Raw genomic sequence first — 15,858 nt, 5'->3', positions numbered from 1 at the left:
TTATTATAAAAAAATCACATTTATCCCACCACTATCACTCATAAACCGGATCAAGAATCACATATTGAATTATAAAAAATTAAAATGGATAAAAAGAATTACAACGTAACATCAACTTGAAAACAAAAAACAAAAAACAACATAACCAACATTATATTTGGATTTTAATTGATTTACGTTTAATTATTTTGTATGACAATTTGTATTTAAATTTTTTAAGATTATCCTGTAATTTTGTTTTTAAATAATAATTTATTTTGCAACTTTATCCATTATAATATATATATATATATTTTTTGAAACAAAAATCAAAATAATATAATTATTTTTTATCATTCATCAAAATCAATATTTTCTCAATAAACTTTTTCAGATAACACTTTCCAAATAACACTTTGTCGGACAACAACTGAACTAGTTTTGATTCAACGTACTGTTGTACTTCATTGGAAATTATTTTTTCGAAACTTGAAATTTTGTGTTTAATTTAGAACCCGAGAAATCAACCTGCCCCATCTCGTTTCCAAACAACTTTTACGTCTCTTGACCCACAACCACCCACGTGATTACGTGACCAATTACAATGTTGCTTTAAAAAAGTTGAGCTGATTGAGAAATCCGAATAACACTTCTATTAACTCCATTCAATGTAAATCGCGACTGGGTTGTCTCGAATCTCCGAGAAAGGCACTCTAACTATATCACTTTCGGTCGCAATTCTCTCTCGATCAAACAGCCATGAAGCGTTCGAATGTTAACTCTACAGTACAGGTTTTGTCTACGATATATCTATCTTTCTTCAATTTTGGTGTTAAATCAGATGATTTCAACTTGAATCATTTCTGATTGATATATTGGTGATTTGTTAGTTAGGGTTATGTGTTTTCTGCTTTTATTCTGATTAGAATTGTTCAGAGCTGCCTACTATAGATGTTTGTTGCTTTTTTGAAGTTTATTCCTGGACTCGAATATCATGTAATGGTTATCTTTTGTACTTGATATTTGGAACAAGATAAAATGATTATTTGTCAACATTGCTTCTAACTTGAGGATGATTAGGAACAATGTCATCCACTAAGATTTTACATAAATGAGACATTAGATATTGAGTTTCTTTTATCTAGTTTTCTATGAAGGTAGTATCTTGTATATAACTTTTGATTATCAATTCTTCCTGTTGAGCTACATAAAACAAATCCATTTCCTGCCATACTAGTTTTAAGGGCAGTATAACATACAATGACATCAAGATTACCCTACCTATGTTTTGTTTTCTGAGCTTAATATTTATTTCAAATTTCTATGAAGCATTCCCCAAAATTTACTTACTAAATATATACAGTGCCATACATGAAATCAGAAAAATATGATCACTAAGTTCCTATTCTACATGAACTCTCTATCCTAACTTACATGAATATACAATCTTTATCCTACAAACAAATCAGCCTTACTAACAAAGAAGATATTACTTCTTATTCCATGTAATAGATTCGGATGCAACATTGAAGTAAGTAGTAATAATAATAATATTGGAGATTGATGAAGTAATTTGAAAATAACATTTTAGTACAAACAGTTTCACTCATTTCCATTTTGGGATGTTTCCTTAAGATTACAACATTTTAATTTTTTCTTGAAAATATTCAAGCTAGGGTTACTTACTTGTCCATTTTGTCATTACATCATCATCATCATGATGTTATTGATTGTGATCCACAAGATTCTCCTATTTTTTCATTATTGAATTGGAGGTCATCTATTCAATTAATGATCTATGGGGTTTGTAGCAATAAAATGGGAATCTTGGGAGTTTCACCTATATGAACCACTTGTATGTGTTTTATTTGAAGCAATAAAGTGGGTATCTTGAGAGTTCAAAGCATTAAAATTGGGTGTATTTTACTAAAGGCTAAATGCAAGAAATAGTAACATACTTTCTTTTATTTGCTATGATTTCATCTTAACTTTCATTTCTTTCTATCACAACATTCTGCTTCCACTTTTCTTCTTATGAAGACATTGTACTTCCAAGATTTTCTTATTAGAACACCATACTTTGAAAATTCCACATAATTATATTAGTAAAAGTTGCTTTGTATTTGGATGACATTGTTATAATCAAGTATATTTTTCAAATACAATGCTGCAATTGGAAGAAATAGAAGTAGGATGCTATACTAAACAAATAACTGAAATTATGTTGCTATTTGTTGCCTTTTAACTTTTGTAGAGCCCTTCTCCCTCTTTTCTACTTACTATCTTCCAAATTTCCATTCAATTTTGAATAGGGGAATGCACATAATATTGCACAGGAGAATGGTGTAAACGATTTCCTTCCTCTTGGAAACTTAGAGAAAGCTATAAAAGAAATTGTTGATCAGCCACTTCCACTTGTTGATGGGATTGAAGATCAGCTTGTGGAGTTTTCAGAAGCCATGAGAAGTATGAATACGATTGCTTTCATTTAGGTGAAATAAAAGTATGATGCTTTTGTAAAGAATAAGGTTCGTGTCTGATCCTTGTGGTTTATGTCATTCATAAGCTGTTGGCAAGGTTTTAAGAGAAGCAGCAGAAGCTAAAGCTGCTGCTCAAGCTGAGGCTACAGAATGGAAACACAAATATGAATTGGAAAGAGAAAAGAATCTGCAATTGGAAACAAAAGGTGTGACACATATGCACCACTTTGAAATTCACTAATGCCTTACATTCAAAATAGATAGGGTAACTTAATTGCAACAAATAGCATCTGGATTTCATTTATTTGTTTATTATGACATCTTGCTTTCTTTATTTAGTTATGGGATGACATTGCTATAATTGATTCACTAGCATCTTACTTGATACTGCTATAAGATTGTAAAAATATCCATGAGAAAAGGGTAGATATAAAATTTGGGCTTTACCAAACAGAACATAGAATAAGTTACAAAAATGGTCCCTGTGCTTTCTTGTTTTTACCATGTTTAGTCCAAAATTGAAACCTTTTTCATTTTGGTCCTTAAAAACAAGGTTCCAAGATCGATATGAAACCTTGAAATAAGCACCAAAGTGGAAAAATGTTCCAATTTTGGTCTAAAAGTGGTAAAATCAGAAAGCTCAGGGACCATTTTTTATTTATAATTTACTCTAAAACATATTATTATGTGCATTTAATTGAATCTTGAAATTTGCTCTGTATGTGACGACATCTTATATCATTGTGACAAAGCTTTAATAGTATCTTATTTGGAACTCTTATAAGATCATACGAATATCCATGAAAAAAAGTCAACAACAATATTTTAAACATATTATTAAGTGCATCTTATTGAACTTTGCATTCGCTCTATATATCATGACATCTTATAGCATCTTATTTGGAATACCTATAGTTTTTTTGACTCATTATTTCTTAGTAATCGAAATATATATTCACAAAACCATTTTTTTCTTTCATTTTAGGTCCAACATTTGCTGAGAATCCAGGAAACTTTGAGCAAAAAGTAGGAGGCTCAGACTCCATTGAGCACCTTGCAATTGAACCTGAAACTGGTGAAAAATCTCAAAGGTGTTGTGGGGAAAATGGGATTTGCTCTCATGAGGTTCTTAGGGACAGGGGACCCGACTCTTACCCTAATATTCACAGCAAAATTACTCGTAAGGTACTATAAGGGCATTTTAGTCATTTCAACAAATAAACTGAAAGAAACCCTAGATTTTAGGGAGTTGTTAAGGGTATTTTATTATGTTAATGATATGATCAATGTTCTAGTATTGATCCCGGTCCAATGAGAAAAGTCATACTTAATCTTCTTCTGATGCTTACCATAAGGGCATTTTAGTCATTTCATCAGTTTTATGTCTCATTAGTTACCTAACTTAGGCACTTAACTTATCTAATGATACACCATAATCAGGACTCGACTCATATTGGTTTTATGATGCATTTGTTGAGATAAATGAGGTCTGTATGAAGTAGTAAAAATGAAAAAAAGTTGTTCCTTTTTTGTCCGGAATGAACCCATCTGAATGACTGTAAATGACCATTTTACCCTTCTTTTCAGAGTTAGTGTTCAATAACCAGTTCCCTCAATTTCCTGCAACATTTATTTTATTCATCATTTCTATTTTTAATCTATTAATAGCATCTTTTCTGATTCAGGCATCATTTAAACTAAAATGGTGTAGCAAAAGTAAAAAAGATGATCAACATAAACATGACATTGTCTCATTTGAGAAGGGAAATATAACCACAGCAGAACGTAGCAGTAAACAGGTATATTTTAATTTAATTATGAAAATATGTTTATATATTTCTTGCATTTTACCCTATACTATATTAGTCATTGTTTATATATTCATGAAGAATATGATGAGACACATTATATTGTTTACATTTTATAATCCAGATTTCTTTGAAGTGGGAAACTCCTCCTCAAACTGTGCTTATCTTGACAAAACCAAATTCAACTTCAGTCAAAATCCTTTGTGCAGAAATGGTCAGGTATTATTATGACTTCAGTTGTCTTCTTAAAGGGTATTTTGGCATATGGTTATTAGTCAAAGATTTCTGTTAAAGTATGTAACAAGAGAAGTATGAATATATTTGGTGATCATTTGAATTTTCCAGTTGGTTGAAGGAAAAGAGAAGTATGAATATATTTGTTGAACCACGAGTAAGGAATGAACTTCTAGAAGAATCCTCATACTTCAACTTTGCACAATCATGGATAGATGGTGAGTCAATTTCATCTATATTTTATAGATTCATAAATTTTATTTTGAAGGTTGAAATAATTTGGAAATTTTATTGTGTTATGACTTTACAGATAAGGAGATGTGGCGTTTGCATGAGGTAGTTGATCTTGTAGTAACTCTTGGAGGAGATGGGACAGTGCTTTGGGTATATTATTATTATTATTATTATTATTATTATTATTATTATTATATTACTTTTGGAATAAAATGATCTTATTAAAATATTTTTTTAATTTTAATTTTATTTTTAGTAAGTTATGTTGTTTGAAACCCTAAATGTGGATGAGTTTGTTCAGTATCTTTACTTTTTTTTTTTGTAGGCTGCATCAAAGTTCAAAGGACCTGTTCCTCCAATTGTTCCATTTTCTTTGGGTTCCTTGGGTTTCATGACTCCATTTTGTATCCTTTTCTGTTCACAGTTATTCTCTATCTCTTTTTCTGTGCAAAAAGACGTGAATGCCCTTCTCATCCTCATCGTCAAATATAGCCCTATAAAATAAAAATGACATCTGTACTACTTGAACTGTTGTCAATGGGACAAAATTTGCAATCTTTGTCACACCCAAAAAGGTGGAAATGATGTTGTGCAAAAGACGTGAATACCCCTCCTCATTCTCATCACCCAAAATAACCCAAGAAAGAACAACGGCCTTGTAGACCAGGACTGATGTCAAAAGTATAAAAATTTGTCGAACTTGATTCTCGTCTATGCAAAAAGACGAGAATGCCCTTCTCATCCTCGTCACTCAAAATAACCCTATAAAGGACTCAGATGGGTAATGATGTCAATAGGACAAAAAAAACCAATTTTTTTGTCCCATCCAAAAGAATGTAACATGTGATTTATCAAATGTGTAAAAGACGTGAATGCCCTCATCTTGGATTGCGACTATTGTCAATAGTTTTTATTGTCCCACTCGAAATGTGTAGCAAAAAGACTTAAATGACCTCCAAGAAAGAACGTACACGTACTGATTTTAAGGTTTTGACAAGGAGTCCCTTCCGTCTCGATTGGCCTTGTGTGTGCAGAAGACGTAAATGCCCTTAGCATGCGATGATAAGTAAGCAAGTGATCTTTAACTTTAACCATAATTAGATAGTGAACGATACAAAGAATGCCTAAAATCAATACTAGAAGGTCCAATCAGTATCACACTAAGACACCGTTTACAGTGCCATGTGATTCGAGAAGGAAGTGAAAATGAAAATGAAAATGAAAATGAAGGGCCGATACTTGTGCTAAACGAGGTGACAATTGATCGTGGGATTTCCTCATTCCTTACAAATCTTGAATGTTACTCTGACAACTCCTTTGTCACAACGGTTCAAGGAGACGGCTTGATCTTATCAACAACATCCGGAAGCACCGCATACTCCCTTGCAGCCGGTGGCTCAATGGTCCATCCACAAGTATGTTTTTGAACACAAGACATTTTTTTTAATGAAATGACGCTTTTACCCTTATGTTTATACAGGTTCCGGGGATTCTATTCACACCGATTTGTCCACACTCGTTATCATTCCGACCTCTAATACTACCCGAACATGTAACACTTAGGATTCAAGTACCTTTAAACAGCCGAGGCCATGCATGGGCGTCCTTCGACGGTAAGGACAGGAAACAATTGGCGCCGGGAGACGCGCTGGTGTGTAGCATGGCGGCGTGGCCAGTTCCCACCGCGTGTAGAGGCGATTCCACCAGTGATTTCTTGCATAGCATCCATGATGGTCTTCATTGGAATTTGAGAAGAACTCAATCTTTTGATGGACCCCGTGAATCTTAACAAGTATGGAAAATTGGAATCCGAGATTCCATTCCATTGCGTGTTTGGTTAAGTACAGAAAATTGGAATCCGAAATTCCATTCCATGGTGTGTTTGGTTGCCAGAGCGACGGAATTCATATCGAGAAGGGGGGAAGGAATTTGATTATGTTGTTATTTGTTTAATTAGAAAAACTATATTACTCTTAATATAATATGTATGGAAAATTACGGACAATAGCAATGTAGTTATGTTTCTTTACCAATAATAGATATGTAACTTTTTTTACCTATACTAGTAAGAGTAAATTACACGAATGGTCCCTATGGTTTAGGGTAATTTGCACGTTTGGTGCCTAACTTATTTTTTTTAACTCGGAAGGTCCTTACTGTTTGTTTTTGTTACGCGCTTGGTCCTTGTCTTACCTAAAAAGACTATTTTGCCCTTGATTTTTTAATTTATTTAAATAAACACACCCCAACCCCACCCTCCTCACCCTACCTTACCTACCCCACAGTTTTCCCTATTTAAATAAGTCTTTTTAGGTAAGACAACGACCAAACGCGTAACAAAAGCAAACAGTAGGGACCAAGCGCATAACAAAAACAAAAAGTGGGACTTTCCGTGTTAAAAAAATAAGTTAGGGACCAAGCATGCAAATTACCCCAAACCATAGGGGCCATTCGTGTAATTTACTCTCGTTTTTACCTATAATAGTAATTTGCTAGTAGAATGGTATGGGTAATGTGCTTTGTTCTTTTACCCATAATAATTTGCTTTATATAATGGTGTGGGTTTTTTTATATATTGTTATTATTGGTAAAAAAAAACAAACATTATAAGTATGTTGGTATTATGTGTAATGAAATTAGGTGAGGTGCAAAATTTTACGAAGGAGGTCTAGTGTTTAAAAATTGACATGCTAAAAATATTGTTAATGTTCTGTTATTGACCTCCCATGTGGGCCTTGATGCAGGATAACGTTGTCTGTTCGAATGGTGTTTACCATTTTTATTGTGTAATGAACATGTAAGTACGTTGTTATATTGAGTTACATATTGCTATTATTTTACGTAAAAATGTAAGTATGTTGCTATTTTGGATAAAAAAAATAAAGAAGATGTTTTTATATACAAAGACTTAAACATGGTTTCGTACTTTATTATTAACATTGTTAAAATAATGCGGTAAAGTAGCCGTAAAGAAATGTGTTATTAACATCTAACATATATATATAGCATTAATTGTTTTTTCAATGCTAACAACACACAGGATGCCATAATGCCACTAGTGAAAAAGATTTTGCGGATAGATTTAAGCTTTATGAGATATTGGCAACTTACAAACTTGGTATAAGAATTATGTATATTGTATATTGATATTTTACTGTACATAGAGGAGCTCTATATATAGAGTCATAATCTAATTATAGTAAACTAGTTGTCTAATAACACTAATTGATAATTACAATCAGTGACATATTTAGCACACCATCACTGTCTAATATTCCCCGTTAAGCTAAGGTCGGGGTAAGACCTATAGCTTGGATCTAAGAAGTAGAAATCGTTGAGAGGAAAGAGGCTTTGTGAACACATCAACAATTTGATCATCTGTCTTGATAAATTGTATTGAGAGCTTTCTTTGAGCGACTTTTTCTCTGATAAAGTGAAAATCAATTTCCACATGTTTTGTGCGAGCATGAAATACCAAATTTGCTGAAAGGTAGGTGGCACCTAAATTATCACACCACAAAATAGGAACTGATATCAAGGAGACACGAAGTTCCTTTAGAAGCGCCTCAAGCCAAGTTAACTCAGCAACCATGTCTACTAAAGCTTTGTATTCTGACTCTGTAGATGACCAAGAGATGCTACGTTGTTTACGAGCACACCACGAAATGAGATTAGATCCAAGGTAGATGGCAAATCCCCTTGTGGATTGACGGTTATCGAGAGAGCCAACCCAGTCTGCATCGAAAAAGGCTGTGAGAGATCGACTGCAGGCATCAGTGTATGCGTGGATGACAGGGACTGATTTTTGTTGAATCAGCAAGCCGAAATGAGAGGTTCCTTGAAGATACTGAAGAATTCGTTTGACCGCTGACCAATGATTTTCTGTGGGGGAGTGCATAAACTGACAGACTTTTTTAACTACAAAGGTAATGTCTGGTCTGGAAAGAGTTAGGTATTGTAGCGCCCCAACTGTTTGTCTGTATTGAACCGGATTCTCAAGCAAAGGGCTATTAGCAAGAGTCAAATTTGAGTTTGTAGCCATGGGAGAGTCGATCGGTTTGGAGTTTGAGAGACATGCCTTGTGAATTCAGCGATGTATTTCTTCTGGGAAAGAAGCAAATCACTACCTTTGGGAACTACCTCAATCCCTAGAAAATATGAAAGTCGACCCATGTCTTGGATCCCAAAAGTAGTACCTAGTCACTAAATGATGTGGTCAATGAGTCGAGGATTGTTGTCGGTCAAGATGATGTCATCCACATAAACAAGCATATATAGAAGATTACCATTATAGGAGTAAATAAACAATGAGGGATCTGTTTTAGACCCCTGACATCCAAGTTGTAACAAGACTCCGGAAATGCGATTAAACCAGGCCCTTGGAACCTGTTTGAGTCCGTATAAGGACTTGTGAAGCAAACACATATGATTCAGCTTATGTGGATCAATAAAACCTTGTGGTTGGCGTAGATAAACGGTTTCTTGGAGATCACCATGCAAGAAGGCGTTCTAAACATCTAGTTGACGAAGAGACGATTGCCTTGTAACAGCAAGTGACATAACTACACGAATAGTTGTGGATTTTACCACAGGGTTAAATGTCTCATGATAATCAATTTCCGGCTATTGGTTGAAACCTTTTGCCACCAAACATGCTTTGTAACGTTTTATATTGCCGTTTTGATCATGTTTCAACCTGTACACCCATTTACAGCCAACAACATTAGCATTACGAACAGGTGGTACTAGGGTCCATGTGTCGTTTCTCATCAAGGCAGTGAATTCCTCATTCATGGCAGCACACCAGTGAGGAATTCGATTGGCAATAGAAAAGGTGGAGGGTTCGGTAAGGGAAGAGTCTGTGGAGGTGTGAAAGGCAAATGCATTGTATGGAGTTTTATGCTTAGGGTTTTGACAAAGGTTTGGAGGTCGAGTACGCGGTTGGCTTTCGGTTGTGGTGGTATTTGTAGGAGGTTGAGTAGTAGTAGTAGTGGGTTGGGTGGTTTTTCGGTGGCGATAGCTATGTTGTAGAGGTGGTTGTGAATGGTTATTAGGAGGCGATGAGGTGTTGGTGGTGGGAATGTCAGTGTTATGTGTTGGAAAGGAGGGTGAGGAGGTTGTTTGGTTAGGGTCGGTTGTATTTTGGGTTGTATATGGGGTAGGTATTTCGGTTGGGGTTGAGTTAAGTGGGATAGGTGATGGATAGGATGAGAAATATGGATCGGGTGAGGGCGTAGGAGGTGTAGGTGATGATGTTTGGAGAAAAGGAAAATATGCTTCATTAAACCGTATATGTCGGGCAACATACATGTGATCTGTAGTGGGATCTAGGCATTGATACCCATGATGAGATAAGCTACACCCTAAAAAGATACAAGGTAGAGAGGGGAAATCCATCTTATGTGGATTGTATGGACGAAGGTGAGGGAAACATTGACACCCGAAGACACGTAAGAAAGACAAATCGGGTTTGCGATTAAGAAGATGTTCAAAAGGAGAGATATTTGATGAAGTGCGAGAAGACATACAGTTTATCAAATATATAGCGGACTCAAAGGCAAAGTTCCAAAAATGCATTGGAACGCCAGATTGAGCCAAGAGGATGAGACCAGTTTCCACCATACCGCGGTGTCGTCACTCAACAAATCTATTTTGTTTGCTTGTACGAGGGCAAGAGAGACGGTGTATGATTCCAAGAGTTGTGAAAAAGGAGGATAAGTATTGAAATTCCCCCTTCGCAGTCTGTTTGAACCGATTTGAGTTCAGTTTCAAATTGTCTTTCAGCCATTGTATGAAACTGTTTAAATGTGCTGAGAACATCAGATTTTTGTTTTATGGGAAATAGCCACATATATCTAGTATAATGATCAACACAAAGTAAAAAATAACAATGACCTTAAAAGGAAGTAACAGGAGCGGGTCCCCAAACATCACAGAGTACTAAATCCAAGACATGTGAACTTGTATGATTTGAAGAAGATAAATGCATTTTTAAGGATTTTCCCATAGGGCATGGATTACAAAAAGAAATGGCAGAATTTTTTGTAACAGGAAGATGGTTTTTCGAAATCATAGAGTGTAAAAGTTGCGGGTGGGGATGTCCAAGTCTTTGATGCCAAGTTGTTGGAGAAGTTCGAATAGTGGAAAAGGCAACATTGGAAACGGGATGAATCTTTGGTAGAGAGAAAGAGTAAAGACCATCTTTACTAGGACCCATGAGGAGGATAGTTCTGTTAACTGTATCCTTCACAAAAAAAAAAGGTAGAGTGAAACTTAAAGAACACATTGTTGTCTTGACAAAAACGTTGTACAGAAAGAAGGTTTCGTTTGATTTGAGGGACATGTAGAATTTTGTTTATTGAAAAGGTTTTGCTTGGTGAGTTAAAAGATGTAGAAGCAATATGAAGAATAGGAAAACCTTTGCCATTACCAACATGAAGTGTATCCTCACCATAATAAGGCTCGGAGCTGTCAAAACCGTTGAGATTAGGCGCCACGTGACAGTTTGCACCGGTGTCCGGCAACCATGATGATGATGCGTGTGAGTGATAATCAGTAAAGTTTGGTTGTGGAGCCTGTCTTAGTGGACGAATTGTTGATGGGTCACGATTGGGACACTATGATGGAACGTGTCCAATGCAGAATTTTTGGATCTGTTCCGAGATTGAAACACAGCTAAGGCTGAATTCGTTGTTGCTTGGGTCTTCAATTACTGACTTTCGGTTTGAATTCTTTCGATGCTCCTGAGTTTTTCTTAAAATGCTTCGTTTCAAAGACAAATTTTTGTTTAATTTTGCGCATTTATTTTATTTCTTCTCCGTGCTCAATTTATGGGGGAGAAATCAAAATACAAAAAAAAATAATAATAATTAATTAAGAAAAATCAAAATACAAAAATATGTTCTAATGGTGGTTTGTCTGTAGGGAATCATTTGGGAAGTGATATGAAGTCTAGTGCTAAATGGTAATTTGTGATTCGTGTAATGTACTGAAGCTAAGTTGTTTAGACTTTGTGCTTAATGCGCTGGTAGGCACGAAGGATTTAAAAGGACTAGACGTAGATTGACAATGAAAGGACTTAACATTGTGGACTTAGATAGTTCTATTTGGTCTAACAATACGACGCTCGGGTAGATTGAGCGGTGAGATAAACATGGGAACCTGTAGGATACACTAAAGTCTTATGTATCTAGAATTGTGGTTTAACATTTCCTCGATGTATGGACTCATGTCCTTAATTCCGGTACTGATAGGGTGACTGGGGGATTCTGATAAAGTAGGTCTGTAGGAAATTGTTTTCTAGCTTTCTATATGTCAGTCATATGTTGTCTCCTCTGCATGATTGGAAGAGATCCAACCTAGAATGCAACATATGCAACTCTATTTCTATGCACCTCCTTATATATGTAATTTTTTCTATCTGTTAGTTATATGTTGTCCCCTCTGCGTGATCGAAAGATTCGACCTGGGACACAGCATATGTACCCTTCTACTTCTTTATCCCTCTATCTATGTTAGTCATATGTTGTTCCCTCTGCGTGATTGGAAGACATCCGACCTGGGATACAACATATGTAGCTCTATATCTGACTTCTTTCTTAATGATTGAATACTCATCTAAAGTAAGGAGTTCTTTGGAAGTTCTTGATAACCGGGGTATATCAGGAAGTAGGAAACACGTTTTAATGCATCTAAAATTGAACAATTTAAAGGTTGTCTGTAGATCTCGCTGCTGAATTTAAGTGGACAACAATATCCTTGGTCATCGTCAGCTAAATGGTCCATATATGAATATAGGTGAAATGTATTGTCACTTATTATCTGTCCAATTTGTCAACATCCTTCATGTTTAAGTGGACCATAATACCGGTGATTGACCAGATCTAAACATGCAAGTGTGTGCTGATAAACGATATTGATTTGTTTGACAACTTTGATCCCAAATCAGTCTTAAAGTTAGCTATGATTTTTGTTTCTGTTAAATTTGTTCATAGTTTTCCTCTATGCACAAATTAAAGGGGGAGAATTAAAAATTTTAAAAGTCAAACAAAAATCAGAAAAATAAAAAATAAAAAATTCAAAAATAGTGTTATTTCTGTTTTATTTCTTTTTTAGAAATTTAAAAAAATCCAAAAATATTTTTGTTTCTGTTTTATTTTTCCAGAAAATATAAAAAAAAATTTAAAAATATTGTGTGTTAAGTTTTCTTTTAGTTTCAATTTTATCTCAAATTTTTATTTGTCTTGAAAACTGAATTCAGATGTAGATGGGACTCATGGAGACTGTATCGAGATTTTCTGAGCCAAAGCTTCATCTGTGATTGTCGAAGAATTCTCATTCGAAAGAACAAGAAATGAAGATTATTCTTTCAACATACAATTTTTCAACCCTAGAAGCAAGGTGAAGTTATACTTGAAGATTATGTGACAGATTGCATTGAAGCCTCCTTAATCAATTTGCTGTTATCTATGTACCTGCTGAAGTGATCCAGAAGATTCGTTCTTTGTCGTTCTCTCTGAAGATTCTTAAGCTAAAAGTGTTAATTTTCAAGAATCTCTACATGAAGCTTTCACACTCAACGTGCGTTCAATGTTAAATTTTGAAGAAAAATCCAACTGCTCAAGATGAAGTCACTCACATGGAAGATTCATATGTTCATCTTGAAGCTGTGAAGAATTTAAAGATTAACGCTAAAGTCAAGCTCAAAGTGAAGATTGACGAGAAAGGTAAGCTACAAACCTAGGGGAGTTTGTTGGGTCAAAAGAAAAGAAAGCTATAAACCAAGGGGGATTGTTGGGTTAAAAATATGGTTTATACTTTGCTTTTCTAAATATTTATTGTTTTTAGTCTTGGGCCGAAAATATTATTGGTTTATTTATAGCTTGGACCGAAAACGCATGTGTTTTCGGTCAAGGCCTAGTATTTTGGGCTTCGCCTTAGGATATATATATATATATATATATATATATATATATATATATATATATATATATATATATATATATATATATATATATATATATATATAGTTTGAGAAAGGAGAGTTAGGTGAGGCTAGAGTGCATATGAGAAGGGGGGATATCAAAAAGGGAAGTCATTGTTGAGTAGAGAGAGAAAGTTAGAGAGAAGAAGAGTGTGTGTGTGTGTGTGTGTGTGAATCTTATGTGGAGCATCATTCTTATTATCAATTCATAGAGATTCATCAAGTTCTTCTTCTTCTTCTTCTCCACTCTATCTTGCATCATCCACTTGATTGTGATTCTGCATCATTAAGTGGATCTGATTGATACATCAATCTAATTTTGGGGCTTACAGACTTTCCTGCTTTTCTGTTGTGTAAAATTCATGGTTAGTTTTATAAAAGCAAAAAGTGTTGGATGTTTTGTTATATATCCCCTTTTAGCTCATTTATTGGTTTTCTGTATAAATAAATGGGTGATTAAATATCCTCATATTTTTGGTCCTACAAAATCTTTCTACCGAATTAAATGATGACATGTGTCATATTAATATATTAAAGTAAACTTAAATTTTTCCTACTTTTTATGCCTACAAATGTTCTTAGTCAATAAAATTATGACAACTATCATCATTCCATATTTTTTAAACTAACTCGTTCAAACTATATTAGAAATATATCAAATAAAATTAAATTGAATAGTCATTTGTCATAATTTTAGTATGTATGAATAATTGTAGACATAAAATGTAAGAGGTAATTTAATTTCTCTTTATATTAAAATATCATTAAATAAATATTAAATGTTATATGTTACTATTTAATTAGATGGAAAGATTTGTAAAAACAAAAAATAAAAGGATATTTAATTTCTCTAAATTAAATATGTTTAGTACGACGACAATAATAGTTTCTTATTTTAGTTTTCTATTCAGGGACAAACACGATATGGGGTTTTTTTTTTTTCCTTAAATCTCATTTTACCTATAATATTTTGATAAAGTCGTTGCTATAAAAAAAAAATAATAAAAAAAGGGTTTCTTCTTTCCAAAAATTTATTAGGCATTATAATAATTTTCTGGGAACGAAAAGATTAATTAGTTTTACGTATTTGATTTAGTCTAATATTCCAAAACATATACATAAAAAATATCAGCCACTTGATTTTAGAATGGCAAAAATATGACACAAAGTCAACTAAGAATAAAATTTCTCCAAAAAATAACCAAATCATGCACCACCCTGGAGCACATAAATTGACTTATATAGTTTTCTTTCTTCAAAGCCTTCCATCGTTATTGTTAAAAAGAAAATGCAGGTCTTTCGAGTTTTGCATCTACTTATCTTGATCTCCTTAACAAGAACAACAACATTAACAAAAGCCAAGAGCATCAGCAAAAAAGGATGCAATGATACGTGCGGAGGGATCTTGATTCCATTCCCTTTTGGGATTGGAAGAAATTGTTTTCTGAACAAATGGTACAACGTTGACTGTAACTCCTCGATACCATATCTACCTTCACTCAACAACGTGGAGGTCTTGCATGCAAGCTCCACCGGAGATGTCATTGTTAACGTATCCATGACTTTTGATTGCGAGAATTCAATGCAGAATAGCACTCTTGTCCTAAGTGACGAGAGTCCCTTTGCTATTTCGGTATACGACAACAGCTTCTTCGTTAAGGGATGTGGCAATATTTATGCTAACGTGACAAAGAGTGGGAGTATTGTCGCTGGTTGTTCAACGATTTGTCGCAAAAAAACTGTTAGTGACAGAAACAACTGCTTTGGAGTTGGTTGTTGCCAAAGTACGTTTTCTTATTATCTCGAATCGTTTAACTTGAATCGAACTGGGTTGAAAAGGCCGGTTGGAGATGGAAGCTGTGGGACTGCCTTCTTCATGAACAGTGCATACTTCGAAAAAGGCTTTCCTCGACAATCTATTGATGGGGACAACATTTATGTTCCGATAACACTTTCTTTGATTTATTCAGCATCCGGAGATGTAAGTTCGCCAGAATGCAAATGGTGTGAAATGAAGGGAGGGTATTGTTCCATAAATGTTGACGCAGCCTCGGGTACGAGTTGTTATATTTACGGAAGGAGCAAAAAAATAGGTGTCATTCTTGGTAAGCTGTTCTCTTAATCACTATATGTTCTTTGT

General features: G+C 34.4%; 2 protein-coding genes across 2 annotated transcripts; both read left to right on the top strand.

Moving 5' to 3' along the window:
• The first annotated feature begins 519 nt into the window (after positions 1-519).
• LOC145030999 (NAD(H) kinase 1-like) lies at positions 520-6,791 on the top strand. Its single transcript, XM_078979428.1, has 11 exons — positions 520-771; positions 2,292-2,445; positions 2,546-2,665; positions 3,445-3,644; positions 4,145-4,258; positions 4,392-4,486; positions 4,613-4,719; positions 4,812-4,885; positions 5,061-5,139; positions 5,837-6,150; positions 6,216-6,791. Exons 1-11 carry the CDS (start codon positions 739-741, stop codon positions 6,522-6,524), a joined length of 1,599 nt encoding a protein of 532 aa, XP_078835554.1. The 5' UTR covers positions 520-738; the 3' UTR covers positions 6,525-6,791.
• Positions 6,792-15,006: 8,215 nt separating this feature from the next.
• On the top strand, positions 15,007-15,840 carry LOC145029749 (wall-associated receptor kinase-like 6). Its single transcript, XM_078978224.1, has one exon. It carries the CDS (start codon positions 15,007-15,009, stop codon positions 15,838-15,840), a length of 834 nt encoding a protein of 277 aa, XP_078834350.1.
• The last annotated feature ends 18 nt before the right edge of the window (positions 15,841-15,858 follow it).

This window comes from Lactuca saligna, chromosome 2, assembly GCF_052625555.1.
Source record: "Lactuca saligna cultivar CGN05327 chromosome 2, ASM5262555v1, whole genome shotgun sequence".
NCBI lineage: Eukaryota > Viridiplantae > Streptophyta > Magnoliopsida > Asterales > Asteraceae > Lactuca > Lactuca saligna.
This window is presented reverse-complemented; position numbering and strand designations above follow the sequence as displayed.